The sequence below is a fragment of the Cloeon dipterum genome, chromosome 2 (assembly GCF_949628265.1).
Source record: "Cloeon dipterum chromosome 2, ieCloDipt1.1, whole genome shotgun sequence".
Lineage (NCBI taxonomy): Eukaryota > Metazoa > Arthropoda > Insecta > Ephemeroptera > Baetidae > Cloeon > Cloeon dipterum.
In genome coordinates, this window is record NC_088787.1 from 34,498,479 (window position 1) to 34,524,760 (window position 26,282).

The following is a 26,282-nucleotide window of genomic DNA, read 5'->3' on the forward strand; positions in this document are numbered from 1 at the left end:
CATCGATCACTTAATTTCCTTGTCATTATTGCCCAATTGATTTGTGTAGTGTCAAATATTTTGATCTTAGAGCAACTCTCATGCAGATTTTGATGTGATCAACCTCATTTTTTTCCTAAAAAATGATATAGATCATAGCGTTAGTCTGTTGTTTAGGCTGTTGTGAGCGTGCAATTGATAAATATTTATACTTTTGGTAATCACAAAGCCATATTTTACGTGATTAATCCTAATTTTCACCTAAATAATCGGCTTGATCCAATTTTATATTGCCTCCTAGTGTTGTAGCGTGTAACCGACGTCTTGTGCGGGTTGCTAGCAATAGTTTACAATGAGATGCTAGATTTAAAGCAAGGTATGGTTAGCTTAAAGGTAATATAATGAAAGAAAATCATGTTTTGTTCGTTTATAATTATTTATTCATCCCGGAAAATTGTAAATAAGACAAGCGATAATTAAAAATTGGTTTAAACGATCAGGCGATGCAACAAATATTTATTACAGTTGCATGTCATGTGAGAAAATGTTCACAATTCATATTTTTAGTGTTTTTAATAATCTTTCAACCCGTATTAGAAAGGTGGTCATGTGATTATATGCAATGCATGGAAAAATATTCAAAAAAGGAGATCACAATATTACAATTTAAATTTAGGCACTTGTAACAAAACACAAGAAGTTCAATAAAAGTCAAAGGCCCTTTCTCAGCAGTCGCTTGATGGTAGCGTTTATCCCCTTGTTGCTGTTGACAACAAAATGCACGCTGGAATTCAGAAGAAATGTGTGAGTAGAATTATGTGGTAAGATGTGTAACTTACAGGGCATCAGCACGGTAATCCTCCATGTGGTGGCTGTATAGCTGCAGAAGGACTTCATCGAGTACCCTGGTTTTTCCTGTTCCGGGCGGGCCAATTAGGGTGTACACATGGTGAAGCCTGCTGTGGCTGAGGATATCGCAGACAGCTTGCAGCTGTCTGCTATTTAGGGGTCCTCCAATTGGCGTCTCTGAACCGTTGCGCAGCCCGTCTATTATGTGTCTTGGAATCTGAATTGGGGAAATAAAAGTAAATTGCATTGTGTTTAATTTTAATAATTTTTAAGAACTTACCAGGGGTGAACCCAATGATGCTGGTGGCAGACCCCTTCCAGGGAAGAACAGGTGTTTCATGGCGGTGAGCGCGTCGAATGTGCCTGCCAAGGGAATTTGGTAGACAATTGACGAACTGGTGAATCTGATGCTGCATTCAACCCGGGCATGTAGTTCGAGTTCAGTAAGCCACGATTGGTCGATGTTGGTGTTGTTGTACCCAACCTCAAGCGTCAATGTAGGATGCGTGGCACTGAGGTTGGACACCAAGAGCTTGTCTGTGTGAGAAGAAGCAATGTAATTGAGCTAAATAAATGAAACATGATATTGGTTACCATTTTCTGAACGCATGGAACCTTGGGGCAATCTGAAGTGAGCCCAGATGCCTATTGCCTCTTGTAGGCACTGGTAGTTGGCACTGTTCATGTCCAAGTTCAGTTCTGCGATCCAAACGTTGGGTTCAACCCGTGTAAGAGTGCATGCGCCTGAAAAACAGATAGAATAAATATTTTTCCTTCCTGTGGAGGAATGTACTTACCTGAAATTGCATTCAGGGCCGTCTGCAGCCATTTGTACTCGAGAAGGGGTACAGACATGCACCTGTAAATGCGAAAAAATATTGTATGAGGAAATGCCTGAAAATTATTTCGATCTATTTATACCTCTGTAGCGCATTGTACTCGTCTAGGGCCCCATCAACTTGAGGGAAATTTTCTCTGATGTACTGGAGTGCTTGCAGCCTAAGGCAAGGAAAGAGCAATAAAAAATTAAATGGTAGCAATTGGCAGGTTGCATTTCTACTTACTGGTCCTGCTTTGAGACTGATTTTCCAGCTAGTTGGAGCCACTTTTGCTGTTCATTTTCTAGCTTTGGCAATTCCGGGCTGCGCCTTTGCATTACGAGCATTCGAACCTCAACCAGGGGGTTTATGGATGATCGATGACAGTCAACGTATTGATCTTGTCGCTCCCTTGCCCTCCTGTTGAGCGATTTATAGGTAGTCAGTTGATGTGGAACCAACCTGGAATAGATAATAAATTGTAAGCACTTGAAGGACATTTTTGACGTATGATGAAAATGTAGGCAAATGTGAGAGGCTGTTTTTTTGGACTTGAAGTGTCCCACGACTGACTGCTTATTATACATTTTTACAAAATTTATGCAGAATAATGCCATTTTTAATCAATTTTATGCAACCCGTATTCAATGTATATTTGTTATTTTTATGAAATTTTTATTGGCAATTGTTTAAATGAGTAATTTATGAATGGTTTTTACATAAAAAAAATTTCTTACTTTTGTAGCATGTTGTCCTGGTATGTTTCCTTCCACACTGTACATAGGCTGCCGATCCTTGTCTGTGTTTTGCAAATTGGTTTTGTTAAGAGCGGTATATTTAATATTTAATAATAATACACACCTTGTCGAAACCTGGTAGATGCTCCTTTCGCTTTCGCTGGCGGTCAATGGCGTTCCGTTTGTCAATGTTATTCCCGGCGAAACCCAGTAAGTCATCCCATATGAAAGTACGTGAGTTTGGGAAGTCCACTGCTCTTGACCATTCCTTGTCCATTTTTGGGTCCTGTCCTGTACGGCTGATGGAAATTGACCGTCGAATCTTTCAGTTCAATGCTGGTGAAGCACGATGCACTGCACAATAACAATCGGCTGATGAAAGTGAGAGTGAGCAAGGAGGTGGTGTCGCTTGTGATGCATTGAAATTGAAAGTGTGATGTTATTGGCTAAAGAGCGGCGCGGTAGGAAATAGGATTTGAAAATTGGCGCGAAATGTGCAGGGGCGGGAAAGAAAAATGGAATAAACAGATCTAAATGAAATAAGTTTGTGCAGCGATAGATCACTTTTTTCCAACGATTGTTTGCGGTTCCAGATGGCCAGAAAAATCTGATAAATCGGGAAAAGCATGTTTTGACAGTTTTTGGAATTTTTTGGCCCTGATCTATCATCTTTTTGCTAATTTTTCACCATAGATCCATCTGTATTTCTCAAAATTGGCGCTTTAAAAATTGTTGCTAGCGTGGAAAATATTAAAAGAGCATCCCGCAAGACAACTGATCACCTTTGAACCCATCTGCAGTGGTATAACAATTAATAAGGCAATTTGCAAATTGTTCGGACAGAGGCGCCCGCACACCCTATGCTTCTCATGGAGTTTGCGCGGCAGCACGAGCAAAATATTGCAGTTTTCGGAAATAAGCTGCTTTTTGCTCTGATGAACCGTGCAAAACAAGTGGACGGGCTGTATGTGTGATTAAAAAATTCCAAAACCAATTTTGGGAGCCAGAAGCGTCTGATCGAGCCATGCCAAAAACCCATAATTTGATAGATCACTATTTTTCAACGATTGTTCCCGGTTCCAGATGGCCAGAAAAATCCGATAAATCGGGAAAAGCATGTTTTGACAGTTTTTGGAATTTTTTGGCCGTGATCTATCATCTTTTTGTCAGTTTTTGACTATAGATCAGCCTATATTTCTCAAAATTGGCGCTTTAAAAATTATTGCTAGCGTGGAAAATATTAAAAGAGCATCCCGCAAGACAACTGATCACCTTTGAACCCATCTGCAGTGGTATAACAATTAATAAGGCAATTTGCAAATTGTTCGGACAGAGGCGCCCGCACACCCTATGCTTCTCATGGAGTTTGCGCGGCAGCACGAGCAAAATATTGCAATTTTCGGAAATAAGCTGCTTTTTGCTCTGATGAACCGTGCAAAACAAGTGGACGGGCTGTATGTGTGATTAAAAAATTCCAAAACCAATTTTGGGAGCCAGAAGCGTCTGATCGAGCCATGCCAAAAACCCATAATTTGATAGATCACTATTTTTCAACGATTGTTCCCGGTTCCAGATGGCCAGAAAAATCCGATAAATCGGGAAAAGCATGTTTTGACAGTTTTTGGAATTTTTTGGCCGTGATCTATCATCTTTTTGTCAGTTTTTGACTATAGATCAGCCTATATTTCTCAAAATTGGCGCTTTAAAAATTATTGCTAGCGTGGAAAATATTAAAAGAGCATCCCGCAAGACAACTGATCACCTTTGAACCCATCTGCAGTGGTATAACAATTAATAAGGCAATTTGCAAATTGTTCGGACAGAGGCGCCCGCACACCCTATGCTTCTCATGGAGTTTGCGCGGCAGCACGAGCAAAATATTGCAATTTTCGGAAATAAGCTGCTTTTTGCTCTGATGAACCGTGCAAAACAAGTGGACGGGCTGTATGTGTGATTAAAAAATTCCAAAACCAATTTTGGGAGCCAGAAGCGTCTGATCGAGCCATGCCAAAAACCCATAATTTGATAGATCACTATTTTTCAACGATTGTTCCCGGTTCCAGATGGCCAGAAAAATCTGATAAATCGGGAAAAGCATGTTTTGACAGTTTTTGGAATTTTTTGGCCGTGATCTATCATCTTTTTGTCAGTTTTTGACTATAGATCAGCCTATATTTCTCAAAATTGGCGCTTTAAAAATTATTGCTAGCGTGGAAAATATTAAAAGAGCATCCCGCAACACAACTGATCACCTTTGAACCCATCTGCAGTGGTACAACAATTAATAACGGCAATTTGCAAATTGTTCGGGCAGAGGCGCCCGCACACCGTATGCTTGTCATGCATCTTGCGCGGCAGCAAAAGCAGAATATGGAAATTTTCGGAAATAAGCTGCTTTTTGCTCTGATGAACCGTGCAAAACAAGTGGACGGGCTGTATGTGTGATTAAAAAATTCCAAAACCAAATTTGGGAGCGAAAAGGGCCTGATCGAGCCATGCCAAAAACCCATAATTTGATAGATCACGTCTTTTCAACGATTGTTCGCGGTTCCAGATGGCCAGAAAAATCCGATAAATCGGGAAAAGCATGTTTTGACAGTTTTTGGAATTTTTTGGCCGTGATCTATCATCTTTTTGTCAGTTTTTGACTATAGATCAGCCTATATTTCTCAAAATTGGCGCTTTAAAAATTATTGCTAGCGTGGAAAATATTAAAAGAGCATCCCGCAAGACAACTGATCACCTTTGAACCCATCTGCAGTGGTATAACAATTAATAAGGCAATTTGCAAATTGTTCGGACAGAGGCGCCCGCACACCCTATGCTTCTCATGGAGTTTGCGCGGCAGCACGAGCAAAATATTGCAATTTTCGGAAATAAGCTGCTTTTTGCTCTGATGAACCGTGCAAAACAAGTGGACGGGCTGTATGTGTGATTAAAAAATTCCAAAACCAATTTTGGGAGCCAGAAGCGTCTGATCGAGCCATGCCAAAAACCCATAATTTGATAGATCACTATTTTTCAACGATTGTTCCCGGTTCCAGATGGCCAGAAAAATCCGATAAATCGGGAAAAGCATGTTTTGACAGTTTTTGGAATTTTTTGGCCGTGATCTATCATCTTTTTGTCAGTTTTTGACTATAGATCAGCCTATATTTCTCAAAATTGGCGCTTTAAAAATTATTGCTAGCGTGGAAAATATTAAAAGAGCATCCCGCAACACAACTGATCACCTTTGAACCCATCTGCAGTGGTACAACAATTAATAACGGCAATTTGCAAATTGTTCGGGCAGAGGCGCCCGCACACCGTATGCTTGTCATGCATCTTGCGCGGCAGCAAAAGCAGGATATGGAAATTTTCGGAAATAAGCTGCTTTTTGCTCTGATGAACCGTGCAAAACAAGTGGACGGGCTGTATGTGTGATTAAAAAATTCCAAAACCAAATTTGGGAGCGAAAAGGGCCTGATCGAGCCATGCCAAAAACCCATAATTTGATAGATCACGTCTTTTCAACGATTGTTCGCGGTTCCAGATGGCCAGAAAAATCCGATAAATCGGGAAAAGCATGTTTTGACAGTTTTTGGAATTTTTTGGCCGTGATCTATCATCTTTTTGTCAGTTTTTGACTATAGATCAGCCTATATTTCTCAAAATTGGCGCTTTAAAAATTATTGCTAGCGTGGAAAATATTAAAAGAGCATCCCGCAACACAACTGATCACCTTTGAACCCATCTGCAGTGGTACAACAATTAATAACGGCAATTTGCAAATTGTTCGGGCAGAGGCGCCCGCACACCGTATGCTTGTCATGCATCTTGCGCGGCAGCAAAAGCAGAATATGGAAATTTTCGGAAATAAGCTGCTTTTTGCTCTGATGAACCGTGCAAAACAAGTGGACGGGCTGTATGTGTGATTAAAAAATTCCAAAACCAAATTTGGGAACGAAAAGGGCCTGATCGAGCCATGCCAAAAACCCATAATTTGATAGATCACGTCTTTTCAACGATTGTTCGCGGTTCCAGATTGCTAGAAAAATCTGATAAATCGCTAGCAGCCTGTAGGATACTTATTAGTAAAAATTTTAAATATGTTGGGTGAAATTTAAGTATTTCATCAAAAATCAAATTTTTGCATCTGTTAAAAGCGCGCCAATTTTTGTTTGATTTGTTATGGCGCGTACCGCATGTGTTCAAGTGTTTTGTTGTTATTGTTTATTGTTGATGCTGCAGCCCGAAGAAAATGAAGCCTCTTGGCACATTCTGGAAGTATGGTGCAGGTGAAGTTTGTCAATATATTATTTAGCAGACGGTAATTATTGCCCAACATTAGTGAAAAAATTATTAATGCAAAATTTTAACTCGCATTCACAATTATTTTTAAACACCAAAAGTTGTCCCGCCAAATTCAGCCGACGCGCGAAATTGATATTGGCGCCAACACCACCACACACCGCTCGCAGCACTCACTCAACAGCTCAACACACACTTTTGCTTGTTACGCTATACGCTCATCCAGCAAAAACCTCTATACTAGCTGCGCATAAATTGTGAGTAAGTTTTCTAGAATATATTATTGCATGTTCAATTAATTCTTAACACACAATTACGATTTCGGTTTCTTATATTACAATAACACTTCCATTTATTGATTTGGACATCCCGATTAGATACATGCATTATTTCAACATTTATGTAATTATGTACATAACATGCATTATACGCTAAATTATGTATGAATATTACTTCTTACTCACGGGATGTAATGTTCACTGTTACTTAAACCTATATCTGGCATTGCATTTACTTCAATTCAATTCTGATTATTTTCAAACATTTAATTCACGAGTTTTATTAAAATCATAAATTAAATTTTCATACATATATAACATAAAATTTCTTGATTCACAACAAAAAGCAACGCTTGCAGCATTACACACCCCGAAAGTAAATAATAATGCGCTTAAAACTTGGATAAAAACACTAATACATAAATATGTTACATCCATTTGACTCACAACTAATATCTCCATCATGCAAATTCAATTTCTGACAATTTTTACAGCCTACTTTTCAAACTGTGGCCACATATTATGTCCGGGATGCAAGAGAACAACACCTCCAACGGTGCCAAAACACCATCCAGACATAGCATCGGCTCCTGGCATGATGACTGGAGTGAGGAAATGAAACAACACGTTGACTATGAGTATCTGCGGCGTAAGTTACAATCCACATAAAACTATTCCAAATTTTTCTTTGATCGCGTATCTCTTCCAACCAGGGGGCCTCAGAGAACCTCTGGGTAAAGGCTCGACAGTCACAGTAAATTACTCAGGCAACCCTTTGGTCGCCACCAGCATTGAACTTACAGGAGTGACTCATTCCAGTCAGCATCAGCAGACAGAGCTGTGCGCATCTGCAGCTGGTAATTGTGTTTCGTATAATTCACTCGCAGCCATTTAAATTAATTTCATCTCTACAGAATCCATCGCTAAATCCAAGCACACCATTTCCAAAATCATCCGGCATATGCATCGCATCGAGCACGACCTTTGCCTGACTCAGAGGGAGCTGATCCGGGCTGCAGATGAGGAATCTCGCACCGTGAATGCCACAGAGGCCATCAACAAAATGCTTGAGGACCTTCTGCTGCAGCGAAAAAAAATCAATGGACAAATTGATAATGCAGTAGATGCTGCGACTCGTCTTGAGCGCATCATTGCCTCATTGTCAGAGCCCAAAGCAAAGGCAGTCCATCAAAAAGCCAAAATTTAAGATTCATTTTAAGTTTTTCAAGTGCCACTGCTGGCAGTTTATATGAGTTTGTAATAACAGTTTATTCGTCTTTCTCGGGCTGACGCAAATGTATTTTTTTTGAGATATTACCCGACTGCTTGTCAAAACAATCCTTTGTAATTTTTTTTTCATAGTAATTTTGTCTAAACAGCTTTTTCTAATTTTCTACAATTTCTTGACTAAAACGACATCCCGTCTGATGTAACATCGATTATTTTGCATTAAAAATATTTTTTGTAAACACAATTTTCTTCACACCCTGTTTAATTAATATTTAAACCGACAATTTTTAATTCAATCGTGTCCGAAAAACTATACGGCACACGATTGTCATCAAAACAATAAAATTTATTACACTTTCACAGTTCTTAGCTCCTATTAAGGCATTACGTAATTTTGTCAAGACACAATCTTAATTACTTTTACAGCATTACCATCATTAGAATATCAACCCTCAACTAGCAACAATCAATCACTGATTTATTGTCACATAACTATTTCTTTTGCCACCTAATTTGACCATTACAGATTCAATTCATCTCTAATGACGCGATTTCTAGCATAATGATTTGGTTCAACACAATTTTTTTAAATAATAGTCATTGCTTCAACAATTAAAAAGCATTATAAACGTTAAAAAATAATAATAAAACACGCTATTATTTGCAATCAATTCACTGGTTTTTCCCCAAATCTTACAGTCTAAACACATCCCGCCCAAATTCAAGCTTCGCGCGCGATTTTGATTGGTCCTAAAAATAACGCTCCATCCATAAAGCCTCCACGCCCACACAGCACCACAGCAACACACAGCACCAGAACCGCATGCCGCTAACAAACAGTTAATCCAATCGCATCCGCCAGAACGACAAGAACTCCATGTAAGTTATTATCAAATTACGCTTTTCAATATGGAACAAACACAACTTATATTTGATATTGCATTAACCCGCTACCACATTTTGATTTTACGCAGCACAACATAGACAAATTTCCACGCGCTTGCATGTCCATTAAATATTTTTTGTATTAGACTAACCTTGTTTACGGGCTGATTTACCCATTTCCGCTTGAATTGTCAAACTTAATTTATTCAATACATGTTTCCATCAACCCGCCACACACATACCATTACATAACAAACCATTACTTTCACAAATTGAACCACCCTATTGCACATAATTAATTTCCCCGCAACTAAATTCAATTAGTAAATAAAAAAATATAACAACACAGACAATCGACAATTTCTCCGGCAAATATTAATGTAATTCATCCCGCTTAAAATTCATATCTGCATTACAGATATTAACTGTCCTACATCATACGGGTTGTTTCAACATGAGCAAATCAGACGAAGACATGATTAACCTGGACAGCGACAGCGACATGTCGACTGCCTCCACCCTATGCTGCTGGGGTTGTTGCAACGCGCCAAGTTCGCCAACAGCAGCGGCCTCCGAACAGCTTTGTGATGAGGACTGCATCAAGCACTTCCAGGGAGGCACAACTGTTGGAAGTAAGTTAATTTCAATTTTGTCTCGTGCAGCCTTTCATTCTCGCACCGTTACAGATTCACTCGTTAGGGCAGAGGCTGCGCTGGACAAACTCTACGTTTCCTACAATGACTTGAACACTGAATACAAAGACGCGCAGGCTGTTCTGCGAGAAAACAGTCAGGAGACAGACCGGCTGGAAAATGCTCGAAGAAGGATCAGCATGAGGATCGAACGCCTCGTGAGGATGCGTCCCAAGATTGAACAACGGGTCAAGGACGCATCCAAGGCAGTTGTCGAGTTCGAGCAACGCCTCACCGAGTTTACGAAGCCTGCTCAAGACCTGTCCTCTGCGAGAAAATGATCGACAACTTTTTTGTAGTTGATTTTGTACGGGATGTTTATTTATTGAAATCTTTCGGCCACATCAGCCAACACCATTGCATTGTCACCTCATTATTTTTATTTCTGTAACTAAAATTCTTGAATTGCAACCCGACATTTGTATGTTCCTTTTTAATTTTGTAATAAAATGTTCATATTATAAATTTAATTCCTGATGCCAATTAATTGCAAACTACCAATTATAAATTACTAGAATATTTACTGCAAACTGAGACGACCAACAAGAATATTCACATTATAACCTGTACATATATGTATGAATGTAAATGAGAGTAGGGAGCGAGCATATAAATAAAGCGCGCCTGCTCTGGAAGGCATCATTCTGATTCTGAGTTTGCTACCTGGCCGCTCTAGTTAGCCGGCCAGAGCAGGAGCGATACAGCTCAGCTAGTTAGAGTTTTATTCCTAGATCCCAAACCCTAACTCGCTATCGGCAAGGGAGAAACCGGCCTGCGGTTTCCCCTGTACAGCCCGGCTGTTCGTCATACCGTTCTTCCGGTTGACGCCGATTGCGAGTGAAGTCCCTTTCTAAATTCGCGCGACCGGTCGGCTATTCCCTAGTCGTCGTCGGAGTGCCCGTCACGTTAGCTTTTGTTTTAGTATTTAGAACCTAAACCCCTAGACTAACCGGAAGGCCGCTTCAGTGGGGGCTCGGCCTATTAAAAATACTTAATAAAAGTTGAAACCGACCCGATTTAAGATCTATCAAGAACCTAAGTTAGGAACACCTTGCGCTAGATCGGTTTAGCTTTATTTCACATAGAGTTAGGCAAAAATTAAAATCGGAACTCGCGTTAAAGTTAGAGACTCACTACAATCACCATGTTTAGCTCCAAAGATTTAGGTGATATTTTCCATCAACCTAATCCAGAATCACAAACTCTTGAGAAAGAAATAGCAGAAGAACTGCAAAACTCCACTATCGTCAAAACTCATGTTCCCAGCCTTCGCGGAATGTGCGAGAACGTGTTGATGACGGACGCGCTGTCCGAAGCAGACCCGAATGAACTAATCGGTCAGCTCATTCGGCATTTCGACCGGAATAGATCCCAGCAAAAAGGCACTGCTGCGTACGCGATCCAGCAATTTAATCACGCGAGAGCCAAGTCCAAAATCGCGGAAAGAAGAACAGGATTAATTGCGAAACAGCTCGAAATGATGAATAAATCGTTCTACACAGCCCCATCTCATCATGATCGGATCACAGAAAATAACGCGAAGTTAGTAGACATCGAGAATTTTGACGAGTCCAGAGAAGTTCAATTTGTAGCAAACAAATCGGCACCGCCGAATCCCTCAAGCAGTTTGCACCGCGAAAGCGAAGACGCTGATGCAAGTCGTAATGATATGCACAGACGTACATATGAGACAAGGGAAAAATCATTTTACCCTCCGTCAGGGCAACTCGGATACCCATTACCGTCCGAAAGTCCCCAGAATTTGTTCGGCAGAAATTCATTCAGCCCTCAGACCGCTAATTATTTAGCAGCAAATTCTAAATTCAAACGCGCCAGCAATTCAACAAGAAATGCCGGTGACGAAAACATTCCTGACCTACCCAACACCCAAAACACCATGACCACACTCAACAATTCATTTATGAATGCAGGACAAAATTCCACGCTGCATTCTGCTCCAAATTACACAAATTCCACATTGCATTTTCCCGTACACAACTCAAATTCCTTGTTCGGATCGTATGGCATGCGCCAGCCGCAAACGAATCCTACAAATGATAGGAATGTGCAAGGCCAGCTGCACAATGACCCAATTTCACACATTACTCAAGCTTTCCTCCACGCCATGCAAATGACGCAAAAAAACAGCAGCAATCGCGATGAATCAAATAAAATCCACAAAATCAGGATTCCCCAGTATAAAGGCAAACAAGACTCAAAAACCCCTCTGGAATATTTGAAATTAATTTCAAACCAGGCAAAGACGTACCAAGTAGACTGATATGTCTCTAATTGATGAACACTTTGTTGTTCGCGCGCTGGCGCCACTTTCGTTTGTTGGGACACACCCCTGAATAAAGTTGGTTATGGCTGACTAGGAATGGAGCGTGTTTGTGTTCTACGAGGCTCCCTAGTTAAGAGGAATTGGGCGAAAATAGAGACCTTTTATTCACTGGCAATTGGCCTAGGAAGAGCCGAAGGCATAGCAAAGCAAGAAGTTAACAATTGGCGACGAGGAAGTGTGAAGCGGACCGCAAATCTCTGAAGAAGTACACCGCGTGCGTATGGGTTTGCCGTCAAAACGTGTGAGTGATTCTCAATATCGCTGAAAATCAAGAGGATCAGATGGCGGATGACGAGCAAGAACGACCTGTGCCTCGCGAGGGAGCAAGAAGAGGGAGACGGCCTGATCCGTTTAATCCGAACGGACCGTTATCATTCGATGAGTATCTCCAAAGGTGGGCTTTCCATTTTCGGGTGCAGAAGATTACGGATGCGGAAGAAAAACGAGACTATTTTGTAGATAGCCAAGATGACAAGACTTTCAGCATCATCAGTAAAATCTGTACGCCGACCATGCCGGAAGAAACATCGTTTGAGGTAATCACGGCAAGGTTGTCGCAATACTTTATGCGAAACGAGCCGCAGAAGATCGTTTATCAAGATCAATTCAACCAGCGTGTGCAAGGACCACAGGAGCCGGCTGCTGAGTATATCGCAGAATTGTCAAGTTTGGCTACGAAGTGTGGTTTAAAGGCAAGGGAGGAGTTGCTGGTGCCAAAGATTATCAGTGGTTTAAAAAACATAAAACTGAAAGAAGAATTCTTGGCGGAAGACTCAGACAAGCTGACCTGGGATTTTGTGACGGCAAAGATCTATGCGCATGAGCGTGCTGCGATGAGTGCCCAGACGTTATCCGGTGCAGCAACATTGAATCAGATGGGGGAGTCGGCAGCCAGGAGATTTGGCAAAAAGGGCCAGTTCCAGAAGCAGCAACGGCGACAGGGAAGTGGGCAGGAGGACGAAAAGAAACTGTCTTGTTCTGGTTGTGGCCGCCGGCATGAGCGAGCAGACTGCACGTTTAAGGATGCGGAGTGTTTCGTTTGCCAGAAGAAGGGACACATCGCTCGTGTGTGTAAAGCTAAAGGGAAAAAGGGTAGTGCTCACCTTGTACAGGAGGAAGAGGATTTGGAGGAAGGACAGGCGGAAGCTGTTACCAACTACCTGTTACAGATCGAAGCAATGCCGACAGCCAAGCAGGGAAAAATCGAGTTGGAAATTCCACTGGCTGGGCGTAAGCTGTTAATGGAAGTGGATACGGGAGCAACATACTCACTCATTGGCTGGCCAACGTTTGTAGACTTTTTCCCTGATGCTAATTGTCTCCAGCCGAGTGATGTGAAGATGAAGACTTGGGGCCAAAGTGGAGATATTAGAGCTGCTGGGAAAATTATGGTAGAAGTGAAGCCAAAGGGTGCGCCGCAAGTGAAGTTGGAACTCCTTGTCATGGAAAAGGAAGGCCCTGCTCTGATTGGAAGAAATTGGTTCAAGCCACTGGGGATTTCAGTGCAAGTTCCGGAGTTGGGGGTTACAAGAATACCTCCTAGGGCCCCAAAGAAAGTATGTTTGCCTGAAGTACTCCAGTTGTCACAGCTGCCACCTGAGCTGAGTGAGTTTGCAGAAGTATTTGAACCAGTGTTGGGCCGGTACAAGGGAGAACCTGTCCATATTCCTTTGAAGCCTGCCGCTAAGCCAAGACAGTTTCCAGCACGAAATGTCCCTTTCGGTCTGCGAGAGAAAGCAGGCAAAGCGATCGATGAGCTGGAGAAGAAAAAGGTGATTGAGAGAGTAATGTTCAGTGAGTGGGCGACGCCCGTAGTGTACGTGGAAAAGGGCGAGTCAGTGCGGTTGTGCGCCGATTTTTCAGCGACCGTCAACCCTGCGTGCGCTTCGGCGGATTTCCCGTTGCCGTCAATCGACCAGCTGATCTCCGGTGTGAAACCTGGCAGTCATTTTACTAAAATTGACTTGGCAGATGCCTATCTGCAGTTCGAGGTGGACGAAGAGTCGTCCAGGATGCTGACCATCAGTACACACAAAGCGTTGGAGTTCCTCGGGTACAGCTTTACGCCAGAGGGGGTGCGAGCTACACCAGAGAAACTCAAAGCCTTGGACGATATGCGAATGCCGGAAAACGTGGATGAGTTGCGTGCCTGGCTCGGATTATTGAAGAAGGGTGTCCGGTTTAACTGGTCTACTGAGTGCCAAGAGGCTTGGGACAGAGTCAAGGAGGTTCTTCGGAGACGGTTTGCACTGGCGTACTTCGACCCCGCAAAGCCGCTCCGCCTGGCCTGTGATGGAAGCAAACGCGGAGTAGGAGCTGTGTTGAGTCAGCTGGATCAAGATGGCCAGGAGATTGAGGTGGAGGCATTGTCTGTCGTATGGGCCGTCAAGAAACTGAAGAAATTCCTGTGGGGACTGCCATTCGAGCTGGTGACTGATCATAAGCCACTGCTTGGAATCTTCGCCAAGGGCAAGCCTATGGCTGATGACTTGCCTTCAAAATTGAAGAGATTGTCACTGCCGTGCGAAGAGGACGAGGACGAGGACGAAGAAGGCCGAATAGCATTTCTGCAAGTGGTGGAAACCAAAGACCGACTGTCGCTGACGCAGTTCCAGGACGAGACAAGGAAAGACGAGCAGCTTCAAGTCGTCTATAAATGCATTCTGCTAGGTAAACACCCTGAGAGCCTGCCGATAGGCTACGAAGAATTCAAGAAAAGGTGGCCGCAATTGAGAGTGACTAATGGAGTGCTGTCATTTGGAGAGCGAGCAGTGGTTCCTACGAGTCTGCGTGCCGGAGTACTGAAATTGCTGCATAGTAATCATTTTGGACAGACCAGAATGAAAGCACTGGCACGGCAGTTCTTCTGGTGGCCAAACATGGATGACGAGATCGCCCGAGTGAGCGCTTGCTGCCAGCCGTGCGCATTATTCAATAAGGCTCCAGCAAAGGCGCCCATCATTCCTTGGTCTGTGCCCCACCGCCCGTGGGGACGAGTTCATCTGGATTTCTTTGAAGTGTCCAGAGGAAAATCCTTCATCGTAGCCGCCGATGGATTGTCCGGATGGATTGACGCCGAAGCCACCAAAAATATGGACGCAGAGACTGTGATTAGGTATTGCAGGAAATTATTTAGGATTCAAGGGTTGTGCGACATGTTGGTGTGCGATAATGGTCCCGCTTTCAGGGCCCAAGAGTTTCAGCATTTTTGTGAGAAGCAATCTATTGAACTGATATTCGCGCCCCCTTACAGTCCACAGACCAACGGCCTTGCCGAAAGAGCGGTGCAGACTGTGAAAACGTTCCTTAAAAAGGTCCCGGAGAGAGAATGGCCTGAGAGACTGGATAGTTATCTACTAGGACACAATTCAACACCGCTGGCAGCAACTGGGGTTGCCCCGGCTGAATTCAACTTGGGCCGAAGGCCACAGACTGTGCTCGATAGACTGCGCCCGGAGATGGCTTTAGTACAACGCCAGAGCATCAGAGATAAGAAAGCAATGTTGGCAGTGGAACAGTTGCCAAAAATACCCCTGCCCGAGCAAGCAGCAGTTTGTCGTAGCTACAGGGACCCAAAAGTTAGATGGGAGCCAGCTCAGGTCGTACGTGCCTTGGGTCCTCGGCGAGTGCTGTTGCAGACGAGCCATGGTACGGTCGAGAGGCATGCGGACCAAGTAAAACTACAGCCAACAGGACAGGTGCCAGGTACCGGGACCGTGCGTATGGACGAGGAACTGCCTCAGGGTTATCCTGAGCCCCCTCAGGTACCGCTGGAACTGCCTGAACCAAGGCTGGAGGAGGAACAAGCACTTTCGGAGCCTGGTCCGGTCTCTCCGGTAAAGCCGACAACGCCGGTACGAGAGCTTCGAGTTCGTCCAAATAGAGACGTGAGGTTGCCCGCAAGGTTCAAAGACTATGTGATGAAATAACGGCATGGATATGAGGCTGCGATAAAAGAAGAGGCTGATAATTCAAGTTGTCACGCAAAATGAGTGAGGTACAATCAAGTGCAAGTCAATGTCGGCGTGAAATTTTGGTGGGGCAAAAGTTGGGTTATTTGTTTTTCCATTTGTTTGATTTTGCCAAATTATGTTCTGTTCAAACTAAGGCAGGAGGAATTGATATGTCTCTAATTGATGAACACTTTGTTGTTCGCGCGCTGGCGCCACTTTCGTTTGTTGGGACACACCCCTGAATAAAGTTGGTTATGGCTGACTAGGAATGGAGCGTGTTTGTGTTCTACGAGGCTCCCTAGTTAAGAGGAATTGGGCGAAAATAGAGACCTTTTATTCACTGGCAATTGGCCTAGGAAGAGCCGAAGGCATAGCAAAGCAAGAAGTTAACATAGACGAGTTGCAATTGATTCATATCAAGATGCCAGCATGCTTGGAGGGCGATGCGAGTTACTGGTATGATTGCGTGGGAAAAAATTGCGCGACTTTGCAAGAATTCAAAAACTTGTTTATGACTGAATTTGCAGCAGTTGATTACCTCCGCAGTTTGAAACGCGAATTAGAGCGCCGGACCCAGCATGTTAATGAACCACTCACGACTTATATACACAAGATCAAGGCGTATTACGATATCATCGACAAAAATGCCGACGACAGCGAGATCATTCAGCGGGTACTTGACCAAATGAATCCTCAATATTTTCCGTTCATGCAGAAACACAATTTTAGCACGTTAATGGATTTATTGGAGGAAGCCGCGCGCGCTCAGAGTTTCATGTACAAAACAAAAACGTATATCCCACCGCCTTCTGCCGCTGAGAGTGTCGAGACATCTTTAGCGTATACCGGACGCCCTGTTGACAATACCCTTGCGCCGCAAGAGATTCCGCTCGAGACGCTGAATCCGCAGCTCTCACGTTCACGATCGCGCCGCGAAAAAAGACATGAGAAGAGAGGCAATTCGCGAACAAGTTCCTATTCACGCGAACGTTCCTACTCTCGTGATAATTCGCGCCATAGGTCGAGTGAGCGGAACGCGCATTTCAACAAAAACCATGACAGGCGCCGAGATACGCAAAGATCTTATTCACGCGGATCACGTGACCACTCTGCTAACAGAAGCGACAGTCGTAGCGACTATCGCCATTCATCTGGCGATAGGAAAGACAAATACGCGAATAAGTACAAAAGAGACTATTCCGATTCCAGCAAGCAAAAACCGAAATATGACAACAAAACCAACAGCTCAAGCCGCGAGCACAGCCGCGAGAAAAAACGAGACTTAACTCCACACAACAAAAAGTCGGGAAACTAAAAAAGAAACCTGTGACTCAGGCCTCGGAGAGGCACAGGCGACAAAAAACGAAGGAGAAAAACCTGAAAGCAATGCTTGACCAGTCAGTTCCACAAATTAAGAAAATGAAAAACACAAACAGCGTCAATTACGATCGCCCGTATATTCCTTTAACCATTTTCGGACGCCATTACAAAGGTTTAGTCGACAGTGGCAGCGACGTTACTTTGATTGGAGACAAACTATTTCAAACTATTAGAGAAAGGAAGCCAAAAATTCGCTATGCAGCAAAAACAATTAGCACGTTGGGTGGAAAAACAATCGTAGAAGCATTAGTAGAATTGAAAATTGAGTGGAAAGCAGGAAAAGTCACAATTCCTAGTTACGTTCTCAAAGACAACGGAAATTCCATACTATTAGGCAGAAATTTCATGCGAGCAGCAAAAATCGGATTGACAGCAAATGGTTATTTTCACGCTAGCCAGCCAGGAAAAGTTTTCAGATTCACGCGCAAACGCGAAGCGGACTTGAAATTGTTCCACGCGAAAGTAGACGAGCAGCGAATTTTGCGTGAGCTGCTGAAGGAGAAAATTGAAAACGACCAGAACGACCAATTCCTCGTCATGCTTAAGAAATACAACAAATTCGGAATATTCAGCGAAAGCCCCGGATTAGCAAAAAACTTTGCGGTTAATGTGGAAATAAAAGATGCCCTTCCATTCAAAACATCTTTAAGACCATTGAATAAAGAGATGCGGACGATATTGGACGCTGAACTCGACAAAATGCTCGAACACGACGTTATCGAGGAAACTGATAATATTGTATTCGCTTCCCCTATTCATTTGGTTAAGAAGAAAACTCCACCTGGAGAGAAACAAAAATACCGCTTAGTAAGCGACATGCGTTTCCTAAACGGTAGGACTATTGCAAGGCCATATTTGAACGCTCAAAACCTCGACACCATATTTAGTCAAATCAAGGCGAAATATTACACAAAAATCGACTTGAGCGGTGCTTATTGGCAAATGCAAATAAAATCTGACGATCGAAAGTATTTTGGAATTAACACGCATCGCGGATTATTCCAATACAAACGAGCTCCGTTCGGATGGAACGCGTCAGGTTTCGAATTTCAGAGACTGATGGACAGAACATTAAAAGGATTGATTGGAGATTTTGTTGTTAATTTCTTTGACGACATTGTTATTTACAGCCATTCCTTTGAAGAGCACGTATTGCACGTGGAAAAGGTTCTAAAACGCCTACACTCTGCAAATTTGACAATAAACCCTAAAAAGCTACAAGTAGCAGCGACAGAAATAGAATTGCTTGGACACAAAATTTCACAAGGAAAAATGATTCCTATGGAGGAAAAAATAAAAAGTATAAAAAATTACAAAGCTCCAGAAAACAAGAAAGAAGTCATGCAGTTACTAGGTTTAACCGGATTTCTTCGCCGTTTTGTTCCAAATTACCAGATCGTGGTAGCACCAATTACACAACTTCTCCGTAAAAATGCAAAGTTCAACTGGAGTAAAGCGCAGCAAAAAGCATTAGATCAAGTGATTCACCATTTGACGTCCGACCAGTGCGTATTACATTTGCCAGATATGAACAAAACATTTGAAATTTACGTGGACAGCTGCAAAAATGGAATTGGCGCAATACTGATGCAAGACGTTGACGGAGAAGGCGCAAGACCAATTTTCTACATCAGCAGACAGACAACAGATACTGAGAAAACCTTTTGCGTTTCTGAATTAGAAGCAGTCGGTTTAGTCTGGGCTATTTCTAAGTTCCAGGACTATATTCAGTATTCCCGTTTTGTCGTCTACTGTGATCATCAGGCAATAAAAAACCTTCTGCACCAAACAAACCCTTCCGGCCGTTTAAAACGGTACGCACTTTACTTAAGTGGTTTCAATTGTGAGTTAAAATATCGCCCAGGTGACTCAATGGGAGCACCAGATGCACTTTCGCGAAATGCTATTTACACAATCGACGATTTCAAAAAGCCGAACACAGCACGCGATTGCACGATCCCTCTGGACGAGATCAAACAAGATGGACAAATTACGTTCAACGATGAAAATTGCCCAACTGCAAAACACAATTGCAATAGATGCGAAGACAAACCAGTCAAGCTTGTGCACTCAAAAGGACCACGAAAAAAGAAAAATAAAGTTGCTGAAAAGGAGAAGAAAATTGAACCAAGCAAGAAGAAAAAATTGCCAAAAGCAAGATATTCAAGCAAATTAGTAAACCCATCACCACAAGAACTGAAAATGGGAAACAGACTAAAAGTTTTGATTGCGCAACTCCAGGATCTACCAGATTTCCCAACCAATGACGAGCAGTGGAAAATTGAGCAAGACAAAGACACAGAAATTGTGGCACTGAAACAAGCAGTTCAATCAGGCCATAAACCGAAATACGGTTTAATAAATGATGTGTTGCACTATACTGCCAAAAACAAACACTTAATTGTTTTGCCAGCGCACTTGAGACCTGCCGTATTAAAATATTGCCATTCTGACGTGTTGTCAGGCCATCCAGGCAAGTTTATAACACAAAAGAAAGTTGCAAATTATTTTATTTGGCGCAACATGAATAACGACATCAACGAGTTTGTCGCAGGATGCGAAATCTGTCAACGAGTTAAGTCAAAAAACCAAACAAAATTTGGCTTATATAACAGAAAACTCGAATCTCACGTCGGAAATTTACTCAGTGTAGATGCTATCGGACCTTTGCCGCGCAGTTCAAGTGGGAATGTACATGCCATTGTCTTTACTGACGTATTCAGTGGCTATACAAAAATTTTCCCAACTCGCACGTTGACCAGTAAAGTTGTAGTTGATCGTTTAGTGTCGTACTGTACCACTTTCGGAATACCAGAACGAATACTCTCAGACAATGCTTCCCAATTTGTATCAAAATTATGGAAAGACACTTGCAAACGTTTAGGTATTGAGTACACAGTGATCAACCCATACAGGCCATGCGAGAATAGAACTGAACGCACAAATAAAGAGTTAAAAAAGAAGATTCGGTGCTACGCACAAAGCAATAACAAATTGTGGGACGTTAATTTGGACGCGATCGCCTTTAGTATTAACTCTGCGGTGTCTTCCAAAACAAAATTTACACCGAATATGCTAATGTTAGCGCGCGAACTCCATCACCCACAAATGCCGCGCGAACCAGCTGACGAGATTGAATATCACGAGTACGCCAATGAGTTGATAAAACGATTAAAGACAGCAAACGAAATCGCACTTGAAAACTCAGCAACTGCACAAGAGAGATACAAGACCCGCTACAACAAAACAAGACAAGACCACCCATTTGACGTCGGAAAATTAGTTCTGCGCGAAACAAATATTCTTTCCAATAAAGAGAAAAATATCGCAGCTTCCCTCGCGCCAAAATATGAAGGGCCGTATCGTATAAAGGAGAAAGTAGGGAACAACTCATTCTTATTAGAGACACTAGATGGACACCAAGCAGGGAAAAGGCACGCAGACCAGCTAAAATTATTCACACCTTCCCCACCCTGGTTATATTAAACGCAAAGCCAATTCCTCCTTGACTTGCAAAATTTTACACGACATATCAAAACAACACGTCTCTCCTATAAGATGTCTCCGGCAAAGCGAACTCTCTTGCAGCAGCAACGCGCCAACGACTCAATTTCATTCCAAACAAGCGTCGGAAAACAATCAGCACCTCAAACAACCAGACGGGCCACAAATGCTCCGTTCAAGATCCCAAAAAAATACCAGAACCAACAACCTGCTGCATCAATGCGGAACACACAAGTCTTGCCCGACCTAAGAGATGTGCTTCCATTGCGAAACCGAGACGGTCCAAGCCGCCAGCAAGCATATACACTGCAGCGACCGCGCAGCGCAAATATTTCGCATACCTGGCAGAACGCACAGGTACGTGTAAGGCCACCTCACACCACCCCAGCACCCACAACAAGTACAATCGCTACACTTCAAGCTTCGCAGTGCGACGCCCGCCAGCATATTACCGCGCTCAAACTAGCTCACACTGCCCAACTCAATCCACCTTCAGATTACTCATCCATGTCATTCAAACAACAGAAGGACTGGATATTTTCCACCAAAAACATTGCGAAACTAGCATTCTCGTTAGGCAATAAAGCAGCAACCGCATTGCACAAGGCGACCGCGTCGAACGTATTAAATGACCCTACCAAAGACAAATCACACATCATTCCACCTATCATATACAACTCATGGACACGTACACAAAAACGCAACATTAATCGCAAACTCGGCAGACTTTACAAGCAATACGAGAAGTTGCAGACAAAAAAGAATACCCTCGTGACCCAATGCATTGACAACACCAGAGAACCCATTACACTTACCCCCCTCGGACCATCACACGACCCCCTCAATTTAATGACTATACCCCTATCCAACCCAGACCCCAAAGAGGATGACCTCGTAAGCGTCATGTTGATCGAGGAAAGCTCAGATGATGACGTCATGTCAATTGATTGTGAGCCCTACGTGATTGATGATATTCCCACAGCACCAACCTACACACCCACACCAAAAAAATAAAAAACGGTAAAACACCCAAACCATATCATATCCATTAAAATTAAAAATTAAACCACAACATCATGCCAAATAAAACTCCACAAATAAAATAAAAAAAAAAAAACTTAAAACAAACCATACCAAAAACCACAAAAATATTTCCCATCCTGATTGTCAAGCCGCTACTTCGGAACGTAGAAGCATATCGCGCGCCTACCACTCAAAGTCACAATTATAAAGACCGATATCCGGTCTTGATCCTCACTAAACCAACATTTGGTTCAGCAAGGAAAATTCTGAGTTAGTCTTTCCCCACCGAAATACGGTCGGAGACTAATAAACAATGAAATTTTAATGCCATTTTAATTTCCTCATGTGAATAAAAATATATTCCATTATTATAATTTCGTACCAACAATAAAGAACTTATTGGACGATCCTGTGTTAATAATCATAAATTATATTCCTACTTATTATGTATTTCCACATGTAATAAACTTATAATAAATATTTTGCACAAGTTACCTGTAATACACATTAAAACAAACCACAACTCACTTTACACCAGATATTTCCTTAAAATAAAAAATTGTTTGTAAACTTTGAATAATACCAAAATTGTATACAAGCCAATTTTCTTTCTCCAACCCCGGATATGAGACGACCAACAAGAATATTCACATTATAACCTGTACATATATGTATGAATGTAAATGAGAGTAGGGAGCGAGCATATAAATAAAGCGCGCCTGCTCTGGAAGGCATCATTCTGATTCTGAGTTTGCTACCTGGCCGCTCTAGTTAGCCGGCCAGAGCAGGAGCGATACAGCTCAGCTAGTTAGAGTTTTATTCCTAGATCCCAAACCCTAACTCGCTATCGGCAAGGGAGAAACCGGCCTGCGGTTTCCCCTGTACAGCCCGGCTGTTCGTCATACCGTTCTTCCGGTTGACGCCGATTGCGAGTGAAGTCCCTTTCTAAATTCGCGCGACCGGTCGGCTATTCCCTAGTCGTCGTCGGAGTGCCCGTCACGTTAGCTTTTGTTTTAGTATTTAGAACCTAAACCCCTAGACTAACCGGAAGGCCGCTTCAAAACACACATTGTATTCCATTTATATTACTTCCTAAAACATAATTATTTAAACTCATTCAGCTCTAACAAGCATTCATATATGACGCTATTTACAATAACACTGTCTGGTTTTTCCCCAATCTGAGCCTCCTCATTTGTCACCAAGAGACTCGTGAGTCTCTTCATGACAGAAACACCGCAAAGTTTGGGTGGTCTGAAGAGACTCGTGAGTCTCTTCAGGACAGAAACACCGCAAAGTTTGGGTGGTCTGAAGAGACTCGTGAGTCTCTTCAGGACAGAAACACCGCAAAGTTTGGGTGGTCTAAAGACACTCACTGTCACCAAGAGACTCATGAGTCTCTTGGTGACAGTTTTATTATCCATGAGTCTCTTCAGACCACTATGTAAAGCCTTTCCCGCCAAATTCAAAAAACGCGCGCGCATTTGTGATTTGCGCCAAGAACACCACTGCAACCACACCTTTTGCACAGCACAGAGCAGTACCACTTAATATTCAGCCATTGCAAAACGCACTCGCAAACAACAACATCCACTGAATAACGTGAATCACCAATAAATCCGTGTAAGTTTATCTCATGATATCCTTCCTTCATCAATTACATACTGCCACCACGAATGTATTTCTCTACATAACTGTTTCCTTGCGGGCTGTTTAAGTAAATTTCATATTTCATCTTATGACTTTCTTTCTTAATTAACATGTTTAAATCATCTCCACATACATATCATACCATTCTTTACATATACATGTTCAACCAGCTTATGCAAATAATTACTTTCAGCCCGCACAAGCACATAATGATTAAAAGCCGAAACAAAACATTCACATTTATCCCACCTTTGCAGCCAAGATAATTTATTCGGGATGTCTGCCATGCAACGTTTGTACTCTGACGACAACTTCCAACACAAGGGGAATCCTACTAACATGGAGCCCTGCCAAAACACGGAAGGTAACTTCACAGCTTCTGAGCACCAGCAATTGCAAGCCAGGTGCTCTTCAGCTAGAGGTAAATGTTCTTCATTTCAAGTATTGTCGCCATTTAATTACATGTCTATTACAGCATCAATTGCAACTTGTGAGAGGGCAATTAAAACATTCTACCGCAGACTTGACAACATTCGAGCTGACCTGTCCAACAAACAAGTTGACTACGCCGGAAAGTTCCGTGAAATTGATCAAGTACAAAGAGAGATCAACGCCATGTACAGGAAACAGCGCGGGAGGAGCTGGTTGGGCTCGATGCCCGTGTAAAGTTGCACCAGATGCAATGAGACACTTTGAGAGGCAGTTGACCTCAAAGGGAGGCGCATGTCGAGGTGCACCCTTCAAATAATAGTGCACTCATTCTGTTTCAAAATTTTTGATAAATTTTCTTTTTCTCGGTATGAAACTAATTATTACCATACGGGATGTTTCTGATTTGCACATGTGTAAAGGCTTATAGGCAATTGTATCACACACTTTCTTATAAATTTATAAATATTTGTAGCTCTTTTCATCGGAATGCAACCCGGGTAGTGTACCACCATTGAATTCAATAAAACATTGTTTTTCAAAATTCACTTCCCTATTCTCATTTAATGACAGCCACCAATTCCAGTTTTATATACCACAACCTCCAAAAACCCACTCGAAAAAAAATAAATCCAAGACAAAAGCATGCAACTACAAAAGGATTGGCACCACTAGCCGACAATTTACAATAAAAATGATCGAAAATAATCTTCCTGCATTACAAAGCAAACCACACACTTTACAAGAATGATCACCCCGTCTATTAGTTGAAGATCGGTCTCCTTCTCTTTGGCACTGGGCCTCTTGCACATGCAGCCAATTTCGCCAACTCTAACCTAAAAGATAATTCATATATCAGTCTCACTATACAATTTAATAATTGCTTTTTATTACTGCCAGTCCTCCACAAGAATTTGCAGTGATTGCCGAACTGCAACATATGATAGCTCGGGCACACTTCCTGGAAGATGATCCTCTGTTTCACTGAAAATAATAATTTTCAATTACATAAATTTTCTCAGCAACATCAATACATACCTGCTGCCAACTGGCATTGTCTGTTCCTTCGGGCTGTCAAACTCTAAAAAGATGTCCTGGTCAGAGTCCGAATCTTCGCTGCTCAGGTCATCCGTCAATTTGGAATCAACGTCCGAACTCTGTTGTTTGGCTTCAGTTGGCTTCTCCAACGCGCACTCTTCCGCAGCATCAGTGTCTTCCATCTCCCTACTGATTGTGAACAATATAATTTCCATATTTTGATAACTTCACTCATTGGGCCACAAAAACACAATGAAAAACTTCAAAAATATTTCTGTCTCCATAACTACTCACAACACACAACACACAATGAGGCTTCGGCTGCATGGTCTCACCAACTATGATTGTAACTCTTGGCACGGGATACACAACTTTCACCAGCTGCAATTTGGTCCTTCACGGCACCGACACATTTATCTAACTCAACCCGGACACGATTTGTCACAAAATTTGTCTTGTAAATGTGTCACAAAATAACGCATGAATCATCTATTGCAAAATAAAAATTAAATTTGCGGGCTGCAATGCATCTCTGTTCTTCACATTATTTTAACAAATTCAAAGCTTTAAAATTATCAATAAACGAGTCATGTGTCCACACATAACCAAGAGATTTGCAACTTGAAGGTCGCTAAGTTAGCCACTGATTTGAACACTTGTTTAGCGCCATCCATCGCCATCAATATTAAAGGAAACAGTGCCGCGTGTTTGGCCGCTATTTTAGCCGCTGGTTTAACCGCTAAATTGCCGACAAAATTAGCAGCTTGACCCACCGCGCCCAACAATAACTTGAGCATGACCCAAACAACACATTTAAAGATGAGAAACATGCCAATAATTGCTTCTATAGCTGCATCGCTTTCTGGACAACCTCCAAGCCACCCCGTGAAAACACCCTCTCCAGGCATCTTACAATAGTTACTCACCCTCCAGCAACACCAATCAGTTATCCCCCTTCACATCACTACACAAACACAAAACTTTCACGCCCCCAGATAGGGCAAAAACAACACAAAACACATCATAAACACAATTTACCACGCTTATGAGGCACACTTTAAACAGCAACTATGGCGGCCAAACAATCTTTAACAGAAGCGGGGAAGACGCGGTGCCGGTAAAATTATCCGAAATATCGTTGAAAAACCGCAACCGCCACTTGGCTCCGCCCCAATCCTGTGGGGGGGGAATGTGCCAACA

At 42.4% G+C, this 26,282-nt stretch overlaps 3 protein-coding genes across 4 annotated transcripts; 1 reads left to right on the plus strand and 2 right to left on the minus strand.

Annotated features, from left to right (window-relative positions):
- Positions 1–402: 402 nt before the first annotated feature.
- Positions 403–5,655, minus strand: LOC135937097 (uncharacterized). The gene is made up of 9 exons (XM_065480176.1): positions 2,508–5,655; positions 2,384–2,445; positions 1,893–2,108; positions 1,750–1,827; positions 1,626–1,687; positions 1,423–1,572; positions 1,109–1,365; positions 819–1,045; positions 403–763 (listed from the first exon to the last, which is right to left on the minus strand). Exons 1-9 carry the CDS (start codon positions 2,658–2,660, stop codon positions 691–693), a joined length of 1,278 nt encoding a protein of 425 aa, XP_065336248.1. The 5' UTR covers positions 2,661–5,655; the 3' UTR covers positions 403–690.
- A 30-nt stretch (positions 5,656–5,685) lies between these two features.
- Positions 5,686–9,695, plus strand: LOC135937098 (uncharacterized). 2 transcript variants are annotated; one of them, XR_010574452.1, is made up of 4 exons: positions 5,686–6,933; positions 7,449–7,603; positions 7,668–7,811; positions 7,869–9,695. XR_010574452.1 is itself a non-coding variant. In XM_065480177.1 (4 exons), exons 2-4 carry the CDS (start codon positions 7,477–7,479, stop codon positions 8,159–8,161), a joined length of 564 nt encoding a protein of 187 aa, XP_065336249.1. In that variant the 5' UTR covers positions 5,686–6,937; positions 7,449–7,476; the 3' UTR covers positions 8,162–9,695. The 2 variants fall into 2 exon arrangements, 1 of the variants encoding a protein (XP_065336249.1); XM_065480177.1 differs by having other exon boundaries at positions 5,686–6,937.
- A 14,606-nt stretch (positions 9,696–24,301) lies between these two features.
- Positions 24,302–26,028, minus strand: LOC135937247 (uncharacterized). The gene is made up of 3 exons (XM_065480357.1): positions 25,083–26,028; positions 24,939–25,028; positions 24,302–24,880 (listed from the first exon to the last, which is right to left on the minus strand). Exons 1-3 carry the CDS (start codon positions 25,295–25,297, stop codon positions 24,808–24,810), a joined length of 378 nt encoding a protein of 125 aa, XP_065336429.1. The 5' UTR covers positions 25,298–26,028; the 3' UTR covers positions 24,302–24,807.
- Between the last annotated feature and the right edge of the window lie 254 nt (positions 26,029–26,282).

Coding starts and splice junctions, on each gene's coding strand:
- LOC135937097 (XM_065480176.1), bottom strand. CDS start 2,660: ATGGACAAGGAATGGTCAAGAGCAGTGGACTTCCCAAACTCACGTACT. Junction 2,446..2,507: donor ATCTACCAGGTTTCGACAAG/GTGTGTATTATT, acceptor TGCAAAACACAG/ACAAGGATCGGCAGCCTATG. Junction 1,366..1,422: donor TTCCATGCGTTCAGAAAATG/GTAACCAATATC, acceptor CTTCTCACACAG/ACAAGCTCTTGGTGTCCAAC.
- LOC135937098 (XM_065480177.1), top strand. CDS start 7,477: ATGTCCGGGATGCAAGAGAACAACACCTCCAACGGTGCCAAAACACCA. Junction 7,604..7,667: donor TGACTATGAGTATCTGCGGC/GTAAGTTACAAT, acceptor TCTTCCAACCAG/GGGGCCTCAGAGAACCTCTG. Junction 7,812..7,868: donor GCTGTGCGCATCTGCAGCTG/GTAATTGTGTTT, acceptor TCATCTCTACAG/AATCCATCGCTAAATCCAAG.
- LOC135937247 (XM_065480357.1), bottom strand. CDS start 25,297: ATGGAAATTATATTGTTCACAATCAGTAGGGAGATGGAAGACACTGAT. Junction 25,029..25,082: donor ACAATGCCAGTTGGCAGCAG/GTATGTATTGAT, acceptor TATTATTTTCAG/TGAAACAGAGGATCATCTTC. Junction 24,881..24,938: donor ATTCTTGTGGAGGACTGGCA/GTAATAAAAAGC, acceptor ATTATCTTTTAG/GTTAGAGTTGGCGAAATTGG.